The sequence below is a fragment of the Dysidea avara genome, chromosome 4 (genome assembly GCF_963678975.1).
Source record: "Dysidea avara chromosome 4, odDysAvar1.4, whole genome shotgun sequence".
In the NCBI taxonomy this organism is placed as follows: Eukaryota; Metazoa; Porifera; class Demospongiae; order Dictyoceratida; family Dysideidae; genus Dysidea; species Dysidea avara.
The window spans coordinates 21930705-21945584 of record NC_089275.1 but is presented as its reverse complement, the minus strand read 5'-3'; the positions used below and the strand labels follow the sequence as shown (position 1 = coordinate 21945584).

General features: G+C 35.5%; 1 protein-coding gene across 1 annotated transcript; it reads left to right on the top strand.

Annotated features, from left to right (window-relative positions):
• Positions 1 to 1178: 1178 nt before the first annotated feature.
• On the top strand, positions 1179 to 1598 carry LOC136253664 (uncharacterized). Its single transcript, XM_066046324.1, has one exon. The coding sequence runs from the start codon at positions 1179 to 1181 to the stop codon at positions 1596 to 1598; it is 420 nt and encodes a 139-aa protein (XP_065902396.1).
• Positions 1599 to 14880: the final 13282 nt, after the last annotated feature.

Here is a 14880-nt window from a genome sequence, read left to right as displayed (position 1 = left end):
ACAGTGAGTGACAGTGTTGGGGGTAATGCATTACATAATATTATTACTTTTGTGGTAACTAAGTAATATAATGAAATACGCTATAAAAATAGGTAGTATAACTCAAGTAACTTTACTTACAAATGTAATGCGTTACCTAAGTAATATAGTTACTTACTACAAGTATTAATGAACTTACTACAAGTAACAAAGTTACTAATCTTGTTAGTGATCCATTGAGTGACGCCTAGCCACAATGAAGTAATGAAGCCTACTGAATGAAGCTTATTCACCAGCTTCTTACAAGATTTGCACATTGTCCAACAATGCAATAATGTCAGTGATAAGGTAGTAGTTTCACATGTGACAGCCTAAGGCTGTGGACACAAAGTAATATAATATGTAATATTATTATAGTTACTTTATTTTATGGGTAATATGTAACTGTAACTAAATAGTTTTATTATTATTATGATTGAAGTACCTGGTAAAGGCAGACTTATAAAGGCCTAAGATGTTTATATTAACTTCACTAAGTATGTTTGAAAAGTAGGAGAAAGAAGAAAAAATCCATGACTGGACCTGGGCAGCCTCGAACCTGCAGCCATCCGATTAACGCTCTAACACTTACAGGAGTCTGCCAGGCAGTCAGGATATTTTCTTCTTACTATATAGTTCAGTTGCAAGTAATATGTAACTAGTTACTTTAAAAAGTAACTGTCCAACACTGGTGAGTGAATATCCAGCTGTTATGGTAATGATTAAGGACACAGTAGGAAATGGAAGACACAAGATTTGTTTGTTGTTGTGCTATTCAATAAATTTGATTTCCATCACCATGCATTGTTTGCTGTGTTTGGGGGTGTAAGACTGCTGACTATGACAAAGCTGTGGTCAGTGTACACAGCCCTGTAAGGATGTGAACTTGTTAAACGATTAATTGTTTTGACTGCCAACTCTTAGATTGTTTGTTCAATCATACAGTATTTATCTCTGTGGTTTGGATTGTATTTTCAGTTTGCTGTCTTCGCACAGGAAATTGCGTAAGGTAATTTACACATTTGCCTGCAGGGGTACAGTAAAAGACGAATTTTTTTTCTGTTTAGCAGAAAACTAAACATTACAGACAACAGGTAGAGATGGAAACGCACGTTTTTATCAGCAACAATTTGCCGTTGTTGCGCCAAACTTTCGAGCTTATGGATCGCGATGGCAGCGGTAAGATAACGAGAGAGAAGATCAACTGTATCTTGCAATCACTCGGGTTTCATCCCAACCCTAATGAAACCGCGGAGATACTTGGAGCTGTGGATGCAAACCACACAGGAGATATTGATTTCGAGGAGTTTGCTTCTTACGTAGCAAGACACACCCTCAATCGGACTGTTTCACAAGAGAACAGGCAGCTGAAGACCGTGTTTAGTATATTCGACAAGGATGGCGACGGCTATGTGTCAGCGATAGAACTGAGACAGCTGTGTAGAGAGCTAGGTAAAGACATAACAGAGGAGCAAGCGCAAACGATGATAGCTGAAGTCGATCAAGATGGTAGCGGGTCACTGACATACGAAGACTTCAAGAGATTGATACACGAAGATGACGGAACTGACAGCATCTAACTCACATTGAACTGGACATTGAATATTCGTACTGTCAATGCGTAACTACACTGTATATTGTTGATGTACCGTATAGCTAGCTAGTGTATTTTAAGCTTAATTGGCAAGCATGCATGCATAATAATTGCACACATGAATGTATGCGAGCATTTTTATGAAAGAATTTATTGAAAAAACTAGTGCACTGATAATAGCTGAACTACCAAAACACTTTGGCGGCTGCGTTGGCATGTGAACAATTAGAATTGCCTATACCAGCAGAGTGATGTCTCAGCACATTTATCTTCAAAGTTATGGAGCCTATTCAACTTGGCGGCAGACACCTTTGCGTGTATAAGCTTAGGTGCTCAGCTGTTATTTATACAGTATCAAGTATGCAAGTCTGCAGTCACCTGCATGCTTCTGAGTCAATTGAGAACTTTTGGGCTGATGGTGACATGGCTTAAACAATGCCGGCACCATACCATGCATGCCAACAAGCTAACTTTTCCAATTTCATCATATATGCAGGAGAAGTACCACACTGTTCAGGGACGTGATATACAGTATATATATGAGAGATAGATGTATTCAGAACAAGGCTCTATATACAGCTACATAATTTTCAGCATGCATGTAGACTGCATAATATAGCATATAGCTTTTTTTTTTTTTTTTTTAATGTTATTTAGACAGGGAGACAGCATCAGCAAAAGCTGTTTTTCAGCTGTGCCCTGAACAAGCATACAAAAACAATATAGGTACATATATACACACAATTAACTAAATATGACTTAAATAAGCTAGCTTAAAGCTATTTAATGAGTTCATCTCGGTGATTGAGGTAGGCAGGCTGTTCCATATAGTTGTGCCACGATAATATAGACTTCGTTTGCCATAGTTTAATCGCACAGCAGGTACATACAAACGATGGACATTGCGCCCTGCACGACCTGTGACGGATAAAGCAGACCTGAAGGTGGAAAGTAAGTAGGACTGAGGGTGATAGCTTTGATGTATATAGCATATAGTTATGTAGCTACAGCCCATAGAGTGAAAATGTACACTTGAAAACATATACATGGATGCATGCATGCATGGAAATTTCCACATAGTATACTGGCTTATATGACATGTGCATGTGCTTTTGGATAGTGCATGCATCACAGATTTTACCTTTGATAACCCAGAAAGTTAATTGTTTCTGTCTTATGCATGAGGCATTAAATAACTTATTAAAACATGGCACTAAGGGTTTGTTGTCAATAGGTGAGTTCTAGTCACTGCATGAATTGCCTGCACGCCAAATCCTGTGGGCAGGTTAATTACCCCGTGGGCAAGTAATTCAATAGGAAAATCCCTACTATTCATGCATGGCATTACATAAACAGATGGTGGATTTTATGGGGATTTCATTTTCCCACATCATTCATATTTTTAGTTTCAGTGTTTTTCTATTGCTGGAACCTAGATCATAACTTCACCTATGACTCCAAGTTATTTCTTCCAACAAAACGTTAGCTATAGCTATATATGCACCCTTGCGTTCACTGTTTCCCAAATAGCTATTACTTCCAGATCACCTTTTCTCTCAAATTGCTTCCAGATTCAATGTTGTCGCAACAAATTTCCTGGGAGAGCATGCATGCCCCCATGCAGATCCCCTAGTTAAGCATGTTAAGTTGAGAACTCCCATCAGTCTGTTTGTCCCCTCCACTGGCATGTTACCATGTAAGCCCTAACTCTATACTTGTTTAAAAAATCTTGACATAAACAGATACTGCATGCCCTATACTCCCACCACTCTTTAAGCTAGAAATATTTTTTTAGCTACTGCCATACACAATGATTTGTGTATGAAGTAATTTATGGACAAACGTTTTTTGGACTGTGTACATGCTATTTAATTGTGCATGCAGGGGAGTAGTCTACGAATTGAGAAAACCAGGCACATGCATGGGCTCAAACTACACCACATCACAATAGGTCATATTGCTGGAATAGAAATATCTTGCAAATGGCTATAGCATAATGGTTATGAGAAGTTATGAGATGATAGTTTGAAAAAAGTAAACAAATTTTATGTGCTAATATGCCTTGTTTTATAAGCCTTGTCACATATGCAGCTGCACATACATCAATGTTTTGAATGTTAGCTATCATACTGGCTATTATGTATTCAAAGCCTCTAGAATTATTGATAATAAATCCACTCTAATACAACATACAACCTATGCAACTCTAACATACAACTGGACACTTACATGTGTATAAGGGCACTCTATACTTTGTCATACACACAGTCACACGTATAATACTCTGCAATTGCTGCTATGGTGGCCAGAGAAGAAAAGGGATGACAAATTTGGATCGGAAAAGCCTAACAGTTGTAGCTATAACAGTTTCTTTCACAATGACTGAGTAACACTTGTGTTGTGTTTTAATAAATTAGAAACATTGATTACTCTACATGCAATTAGAGTTCTGTCTGCATGTGTCTGTAACTTTCTAGAAAAAATAGCCAAAATTGACGAGATATTCTAAAATTATACCAGACCCTCAAATAGAACAGTCACAAATTTAATACAATTTAGTTCATCAATACTAGCGGTATTATCAGTAGTTATGTAATAAACAGACAATTGAAACTAAGTTAAAATGCATACACATTTACAGTACATATACGTATACTCTGACCTAATACTATTCTGTGGTGTAGGTTGCTGTTTTAGTCTGATCTTTACAACTAGTCCAATCTCACTATTTTTTACAACTTCCAGTCACAACTACACTGCAACCCAACTCTTAAGGAGTTCCCAGTGTAGGGAGGATTTAACTCCCCTGGAGAGTAACTATCACTCTAAAGCAGTAACACATGCTTTGAAGGTGGTGTCACTTACTCTTCAGAGTATAATGGTTATTCTCTTTAGTGTTGGTTACTCTCCAGGGGTGTTAAATCCTCTCTACACTGGGAACTCTTTAGAGTGGTGGTTACTCTTCATTTTTAACAGTATATAAAAGCTTTTTGGTTACAACTATCACCCTATAGTCCCTAGCTAGTGTATGAAGAGTCATGCAGTTTCTTGCTTTTCTACAGACCCTGGAACCCCCTCCCCTCAACATTTAATTGATGAAGGTTTAAATTCTTTTTTTCCTCATCTATTAGCTGTAGTGGTGTCTTCATTAAAACTTGCATGGAACTATAGCTACTGCTACTATAAATATGAACGATAATACAATCTCTATAGATGCACTCTTTCACATCTTGTATTCCCTCCACAGGAATCAAATCTATCAACTGATGGTACTCCACAAACCTATACCTACCCTTTAAATCTGCATCAATGGTCTTACTAAGCACTAGTCTATTATGATGCTTGCATTAGAGCTATACACATTATACTTGTCATTTTTGACTGCACGTAAGGTCAGCTGCAATGCTGAAAATTTAATTGAGACCAGATGAGTATAGTATTTATAATTGAGTACATGTATGGCGTGTGTATACACACACAGTACAGTTGTGAAAATGCATTGGATTTAGGGTGATCCCCATGTGCATTATAATACAGTAAAACCTGCTCACTGCACGTGTAATGAGGTCAGCTGGGACATTGCAGTATACTCTGCAAAAAGTGTCATTTGTGTACAATATGGGACATACATGTGTAACGTTTAGCTGCCTACTTAATAAGTTTAAGGTGAGGAAATTTTGCCCAAACATGACCAGAGTTGACAGCTAGGTTTCACTGTGATAGTAAGAACATGATATTGGCAATATGAAACATTAATCTTGAGCACAAAAACAACTTGTAAACATTTCTTACCAGGCTTGACCAGAAAATGAATGCATTACCTATGGAGCTAAAAACACTTCAGTAAAATGCATGTACATCACTTAATAGTGTATCAAGGCATGCACTATTTGGTGATTTTCTGTGTCTCACCAGAAAATTACAAAAATGGAGTACGGGTGGGGTTCATTTCTGCAGTGATGTATAGCTAGCTATGGTCATTGCAGCTCCACTGACAAGCACAGTGGCATTCAAAACATGTGTTTGACACAGTTAATCTTTTTGCTTGTAAAATTTTGTAGTTAATGTTGGAGGGCTCACTGAATCTGACAATCCAGTATATGCATTACTTGGCACTTTGTGAGGTAGCTATACTGTACGAGTGTGGCAATTTTGGAAGAAGAAAAAAAAACTAACCTACATGTGCATGTTCAATATTAGCCTGAGATTTAGACACAAAAATGGGAAAAGAGGGAAATATCTGTGGCAGCGAAAATACATGCAGGAAATGAGGAGAAACAGAAAATCATCAATAGAATAGACTAATTGGACAGTGTGAATCCTATTAACTATATGCTGCTGTAGATGATGATAATTTTGAGACTGATGATATAACCTTCTCAAAGTAATGAAATATCTTATCTATAAGTTGACAGTTATAAAGCATACATGTCAGGCCGGGTGAAATGGAAGAAACTATTAAGCTAGAGCAAAGTATAGTTGCATGCATCATGGCATGCACTTAAAAACAAAGTAGTGAATATCATGACATGATACATGTACACTGCATGAAAATTATTCTTGCATGTGGTATGACAACCAGCTGATGACAATGCTATTTTATAAAATCATACGTGTAATATACAGACAAAATAGAAAATCAATGTTGTATACAAGCTAAGGTTGTAATGGGTTTGGAAGAAAGTCTTTTCAAAAACAATCATGCATTGTTTGAAGACATGCATGGACTGTAATAAAATTAATAGTTGCCATGGCCGTAGATCAGATTGTAAAGCGATTTTTAAATTAAATAGTGGAGAACAAAGACAAAAATATATAGCTATCTCAAGATTGACTGGATCTTGAGGTCCTTTTTATTCAAACATTTGTAGTACAGTGTAGTGAAGTAATACATGCCAGATGTGTTGATATTTAATATATATGTGACCAGATTTGCGTAAAGGAGTATTCCACACACATCCAATATACCAACTTTGACGATTCATAACTTAGCTGTGTTTAGCTAAGCTAAGCCTCCACATGTTTACCACAAAGATGCAAACTATAATGCAGTGTTAGTAGTAACTGTCATACAGGTTGTACATGTATTAGCACCATTTCAGATTCCACATGACATTTATAACCTACTGACTACAAAAAGGAATGAATTTGTCAGCATGTAGCATCAGTATACAGTGCCCTACAGCATGCACTGGTACCTGTCCTATGCTGCAGGAGTTTTACATGTTATACATTCAGGTAAGGTGATAGATTGTTGTGCCGGACTAATACCTGTGAATTCCTTACATGCCATTAGTTACACTATTAAATTTTTAAAGCTTTATATAGTGGCCAGTACTGATGGTCTGACAGCAACATGTGCTGCATCCTTTGCATCACCTTGTAACTTTACAACTACTTAATTTAGCTAACTAAAGGTAAAACAAAAAAAGGTCCAAAGCACTTGAAGCAATTCATGTTAGCCTACAAAACAATATTACCTTGTCATCACCTCAATACCTTCCTCAGTCAAGTATATTAAGCTGCATTGATTGCAAGTACAAAAACACTTTAAAAAACAATGTTGAAACAGGTAAGCAGGTACCCAGTGAGAGAATAATGGTAGCTATGGCATATATGTGCAGTAAAGAACACACACATGACATGTAATAGAAAAAAGTGTAACTGAAAGGCTTAATTGAATGGCTTAGTTGTTTACTTGTGGTTCACCATGTAGTTTGCACAAAAATTTCCAGCAAGTTTGCTCTACACTCGTGCATTCAACACGCTGAAGATGGCAAATGACAGCAGCTAGAAACGTCTTTTAATAAACTTGGTGAAGTTAGATGATGACTGCTTTATGAGACACAAAAACCGCTTTGATACTTTCAGTGGTTGACGAGATAGATAAGTGACCCTAATGGAACGTAAGTAATATATATATAGAAGATTATATTGATGATAAATATTTATGGTGAGTAATGTTGTGGCAGTGATTACATTCTAATATTAATCGACTCTTGAGAGTTTATATAATGAAAGATGTGTACAAGTAGCTATATCTACTTGTTCTGACTTTCTTTTCAAAGGGTACTGTTAAAACAGTCTTTGTTTGCATCCATCCTTCACGGTTTCTTTAAAGGTTGCATTACAATGTTTCATGTTTCCAGAGCCTAAATAATGTGACTATATAGTTTCATGATATTTTTCATAAATTATTGCATGTGGCTATCTCTGTACTGTCCCTACATGTATGTGTTCTCAGTTTCTTCTGAAGACCTCTGTACTACTTTGCTTTCCAATGCTCTTAAGTAAAGTATTACTACAAAAAAATGACCCTATATCAGCCAGCTATAGCTAGCTACCTATCCAAGTACACATGTACAGTGGGACCTGTTTAACTTGAAAATAAGGACACCTGTATATACTTGGCAATGGTTCCAAAGTATCACTTACCATGTAAAGTTACCTGGACACGGCACTTTTGGTTGGTCCCAAGGTGACTTTAATACACAGGTTTCACTGTTTAGCTGTACAACTATAATGTTACATGCATTCATATAATCTGGAAAAGTTAAAGAACCATGTATAGTAGAATGGATTTGTTAGTCCAACAGAAGAATATAAATGCATTAAAAGCACTGTTTAGTGCAATATATAGTAGCTATGTTGAATTTAAATAATTTTTTTATATTATACAAGGCTTATATTTGGCTAGCATTCAAAGGAATTTTTTTACATGTTGATCTCAAGCAACACCATTATAAACATTATACAAAATCAGTATGAAAAGTTTGCCATTGTTGCTCATGCAGATCAATACACTTATACCCTTTCTGTTTTTGTCAATATGCGATGATCAAATTAATCCCAATAACTACTTATTTAAAAACAATAATGAACAATCAAAAATATTTGCATATACTGTAATAACTTACCTGTTACCCATTGCAAGTGCATGGTTAGAACAGTCGGTGTTTGGTAGTAAAGATGTTCAACCTCTTTATGTAAACAATTGCAAGCAGTACATTCAGTACATAAGTGATGGAGTTGTAGTATCCTACCTTGTAGTACTAAAGATAACACACTTTGTCTTTGTGTTGAGAAACACTATGACTGCCACCAGGATAACTTTGGTATGTTATATCCTGGCCAAACATTGATCCTGCCATGGTCTTTAAATCCTAATAAATTATTAGGAGGAGCTGATGTTGTAACAGCTAAAGTATTTTATGTAAACAACAACATTCCAAGTTCTGCTTGTGTTGTGACAAATTCATCACAAAAAGTACAGTGAAGATGATGTACACTATTGCATTTCCTGAGGAAGGATGGTGTGAACTGTTTATAAGAAGCGACGTCAACAGTAAGATCCATCTGGATGTTTATTATATTAATCAAATTCCATGTCCATTAGGTTTTGTTAAAATCAATGGTACATGTGACTGCTTCCCATCCCTTCACAATTATGGAATTACTAGTGACATTAATGATCAAACTATATTATGACCTCGTCATAGTTGGGTCTATGCTTAGACAATGACAACTCTTATCAGACTTCTCTACATTGTTCATCTTTCCATTATTTACCATATTCAACACATTTAAAACTATCAGATCCCAATACACAGTGTAAGTGTACAAGATCTGGTACATTGCGTGGACAATTTCAACAAGGTTTCAGTAACTTGAATGTATTTGGATCAACAAAGTGTCAACAATGTTCAAATATTTATCTGTTGTTCATCATACCAATAGCAATAGTGGGTCTCATGTTGGTGGTGTTACTTTTTCTTCTCAACCTCACAGTAACTATAGGAACCATTAACATGTTCATTTTATACATGAACATCACTAGTGTTTATAGAACAATGCTCTTTCCTCAAGACCAATATAATGTCTTTACTACTTTCATTTCATTTGCCAATTTTGATTTAGGAATTAAGATGTGTTTCTATGATGGCATGGATGACTGCTAAAATGTTATTTATCTCATTTGTATTGCTATCTCACTCATCATAGCAAGTCGTTACTCCACTAAAATACAGACTCACAGCACATAGGGCAATACCAGTACTTTCTACACTATTCCTATTATCCTACACCAAACTTTTGCTCATTGTGTCCTCTGTCATGTTCTCCTACTCTACTATCACTCACCTACCAAGCGGACACAGTGCATTAGTGTGGTCTGTAGATGCTAATATTCCTCTTCTTAGCAACATGCATATGTAATATCTTGATTTTGATACTTTTGTTGATACTATTGTTGTACATTGCTTTAGATTAATCATTATTTACACAAAAAATAATTAGAATTTTCATGTTTAGTGAATTACTATTAAGAGGAGGGTGCAGTTTAAAAAATTATTTCAAGAATTTCTTGTAATTTAAGGCATTGAGAATGGCTTACAATTATTAACAAGTAGATTTACACAGTAAACCGTGTTCTTTGATATTTTACATGTCAAATGCACCCATATGGTCGATTTTCCAAAATTTGTTCACAAATGTGTATCATACATCCTGTATATAATTTGTTCATTTATTTAATTGATGTAGAATCAAAGTAAAAGCCGAGAATATGGAATAGCAGAATAAAGGAATAAAGAAAGTTTGTTGGCTATAACTTGTCTATCATGGTTCAGGTATGTTACAAGGCCAATTTTGGAAATTATTAGACAGCCTAAAAATTGCCAATTTTGGCTACTTCTTGCAAACAAAAGTTACCACTTTTGGCAACTTTATAAAGCAGTGTAATGCAAAGCTATAGGACTGCTAAGAATTTGCCAGTTTTGGCAAGTTTTGGTAACTAAGTTTCTATCTAACTTTGGCAACTTTTGGAAACCATCAAAAAGTTGCCAAGCCTGAAACTGCTGATGGTTTCCAAATTTGGCAGTTTAAGATGGTGCTCAAAACTACTAATTCTGGCAATAAATGTACTCTTTTTTATGAAGACCAATGAATAAATCAATTGTGGGATCTAGTTTGCAAAAATGGCAAAATTTGATGCCCACTATTGGACTGTTCATGCATACTAAAATTACCACTTCTGGCAATTTCTTGCAAATAAAAGTTTCCACATTTGGCAAGTTTTAAAAGTTGCAAAACTATTTTATTGCTTACATATTGCCAGTTTCGGCAATTTTCTGAGGTTTCCACTTTAGGCTACTTTTGGAAGCAAGCCAAAAGTTCAGTGTCCCAAAACTGAAAACTATAGTCCAAATTTGGTAACTTGAACATCCACAAACTGTGCTTGTACCTATCCATTCTGCATTCTGGCAATACAACTCGATTTTAACTAAGAAAATTGAGAACTTGGACTTAATTGGCAACTGGATTAGCAGATTTTGTGATCTAGTTCACCAAAAAGATGGTGAAAGGTTTGACTCAATATTGCCAAATTTGGCAGCAAAATATACATAACACAAATTTAGAATACCCTATTCTGCATTATAATTATTGTAGTTTATGCCTGCTGGCTCAATGTATATCTAAACCGTACGATTTATATGGTGATTACTGCTGCAATGCACTGTTCTACAATTTACGTATCTTTAAGATTCAACAGAAACATTATTTACAACTACAGTTGATGTACATTTTCCAAACAGAATTATAATTAATGTTGTCCATATCTAATGCATTTTTTAATGGTCCTCTTACATTTACGTTTGGCCAACGGTGTGAAAGCCTCTTGAGGAACCTCTTCTTGGGGATTTGTAGCTATATAGCATGATTTGTAGCAAGATATTCTTATGACTTTGTCCATTTTATCGCATTTTGGTCAATTCACATTCATATCATAAGTTTGCTACGTAGCTATATTCCTACTGCTGCTTTTAAAGTGAATGTATAGCTAGCTACCTGGCATCCACTGATAATATTGCTAGTAATCATAAATACTTTCAGGCATCATTATAACAGTTCCTCTAAAGTAAGCATAGTTAAGTTAGCAGCTTTGTGAACTTTAACACTGTAATGCTCACTTTCATGCTTAATACCGGTAAACTGTAAGTGTCAAAGTTTCCAAAACTGGCAACTTTTAGACTGTTGTTATAATTGCCAAAAACAGCAGCTACTGGACACGCTTTTATAAAATTGCCATTTTTGGCAATTCTAAGAATTTGTCACACAAAATTACCAATTGTGGATAACCGAATCCCACAATCAAATTCTCTATCATCTCAGAAAAGAAAGTAAATTTATTGCCAAGTTTGGATACTTTTGAGCGTCATTTGTGGTTACTCAAAGAAACACAAAAGTTTCCAATATTGGCAATTTTGGGTTGCCTGAAGTTGCCAATATAGTCAACTTTGGGTGGCCTGAAGTTGCCAATATTGGCAACTTTGGGTTGCCAATATTGGCAACTTTGGGTTGCCGAAAGTTGCCAATATTGGCAACTTTTAGGCTGTCCAATTGTTGCCATAAACAGCTTGTAACATACCTCCATGGTCAGGTCCTTATGTGTCATTCTAGATACTAACTAATGTTATTATCTCTTTACACCTTAGTAGCAAACCATACATAGATGGAAATGATTGTTATTTCATAATGAACTCATCATTTTACAGAAATACTGGTCATAAATGCTTGTTGAAATTTGAATGCAATCAGCTAAAACTGATAGAATGACTAGAAACATATTGACATTCTATGCAACGAACTATGACCACATTTACAAAAACAATCTACAAACATGAGGTCTCCAGTGAGTGTACCTGGTGATTTTCCAATATTCGGTCACATTCAAAAAAATGTTGAATACATATAATATGACAACATATAGTACAGAGGTATCCTATCCAAGTCATGGTCTTGCATTAATTGTTTTGGATAACAGGCAAACATTGTATAATCCAAAGCACAATGCATGGCTTAGTGATTGACAGAAAACACCAGATCAAGTCCAGCTATTTGTTGGACAAGAAATTGTGTTTCTGGTGTTGAAGATGCACTCATAGCAGCAAAAGTGATGATCAATAATAAATGATCGATCAATTACTCCAGTAATTAGCACAGATATAGCAGGCTTCACTTGCTCCATTAATGCTTCCACCAATCTTCCTGCTCTGACAGCCTTCTCCCTATCTGAAGCCACTCTCTGAACACCATGGATAAACTGGTTTGATTTGATGATCTTGTGGTGAAGGTATTTATTCATTTGATAGATTTAACCACAAGGTAAGATGGCTACAGGAAGCAACAAAGCCTATAGGGGTACCACCTACAAAAACAAGAAAACACAATAGCTAAAAATTATGAAAACAAATTGAATACATCAGTTAGTAATCTACTCTACATAGAACAAAGAAATTCTACAAAAGCCATTTAAAAGTGGCACGGTGGGAGATGGACAAAATGTTGCTGGAATGGACTTCCACATGATACAATTTACAAAAAAGGAATTTGAATTTATGGAGGATTGCTTACACAAGAGAGATAGGGAGTGTGATCTTGTTGGAGCAGTGGAGAAGGTAAAGTAATCACTAAAAGGTATGGAGATATGTTGATGGATCATATATACTGTCATCAATGTAAATTATTTTCGTCAGGTTGGCAGATTCTAACAGGACAAGCACAAAGAATGCCACATCAGGTACAGCAAAGATGAAGAGGGATAACACAAGTGCAGCACAGGCTGCCAGAGATGGTATACAAAAACCAGACAATGGTTCACAGCAAGCACAACTGTAACTATACCATAACGCTATATACTATCATTGCAATTATCTTCTTTGCCATGATCCTCTTGTAAGAAAATGAATGTACAATACTCACCACACAATAGGCAATCAGTGGAACGACCATCAGCGTAGTAATCCTTGACAATAACAAAACTGGTGCAGCCATATATAATCATTCACCTCAATGTCTAAAAGCTATACTAGCTATGTATTTACATAGTGAAACTGAATTGAACTGATATGACATGAGGTTTGATACTAAAAAAGATTAACAATCAGTTATATTGGTAGCATCCTCAGCTTCTCATTTTTTAGTATAGCAAAGATGACCATTAATTGGAGATGAAACAACCATTAAAGAGGCTATTACCAGAAGCAAGAACAGGTAGACTGCAAACAAAGGGCATATGTGACATTGTAAATGCCCAGCTTCCCCTCTGGCTTATTTGGTATAGTTGTATTAGCCTCCATTAGAACTTCCTCACTAAACACTATACTTCTCCACCACTTCACTAATGGGGTTTAGTTTTCCCAAACTTATGTGGCATCTGCCTTAGCAATTGTCACAGTTATGAAAAAAAAATCAATGAACATACAAAATACTTTTAGGTATTAGAAAAATTATCAATGCCCTTGTTGTAGCTATATAAAGAAAAATCATAAAACTATAGCATAACACAAATATATGCTAATAAGGCAGTCATTCAGTTAAAATAGACTGAACAAGGTGCTTTTTAGAATCAAGTCAATTCATATTTTATACTAGAATTCCTTTCTTACATTTTATTCTTTGAACGAATGTAGCATGATTGCAAAAACTAGTAGCACACATCATGAATATCACCTTCATTTTACTGAAACATATATTGGCTTGAGTTGATCAGTTCATATGCTGACCATCAAGGTTGTCATATTCTCAATCTACTGTTTATTCACACACGGACAAATGACCCTATGGATATTTTTAAAAGATATATACACTTTTACCCTCTTCATGAAGCAGATATCTCTAGTAATAGTACTATAGTCAAACTAGGACAACATGTAACTACGTACAATTTGATTACTTCAAACATGTGGTAATTAAGCTGGCATATAATAATGGGTACACATTGGAATCAGGCATAATATGCATGCTGGCATTCTTGAGTAGCTATAGATTGTAAAGTATCAGAGGTACGAAAGTCTGACTTCATGACCTGTTTTATATATATATTATGTAAGCACAAGCCTATATTCTGAGTATGATAATAGGCAGAATAATTGTGCTATACTATAAACTGCCCAGTGAAAATGTATCTCACAGTAAAGATTATCTATAATACGTACGATAATTTCAGTAACTCCAATGGAGCAGACAGGTAGGTTTTGTTATGACTGTTTGTTTAGAGTATAATTAGTGAAAAATTCATTTGTAACATTTACAATAATTGTTTTAGCTTTTAAACAGTTGCTTGCAGTCTAAAATGATTTTTTCTATTCTAAGTGCAAAATGCATAGCAAAACATGCCAATGGAGACATACATTATGAGCATAATAGGCACAATTGTTGAACACTGCAGCATAGCATAAAATAATAGGCTGTACAAGTTGTCTAATCGT

Bases quoted from the DNA above. Each gene is read 5' to 3' on its own strand.
- LOC136253664 (XM_066046324.1), top strand. From the start codon at position 1,179: ATGGATCGCGATGGCAGCGGTAAGATAACGAGAGAGAAGATCAACTGT.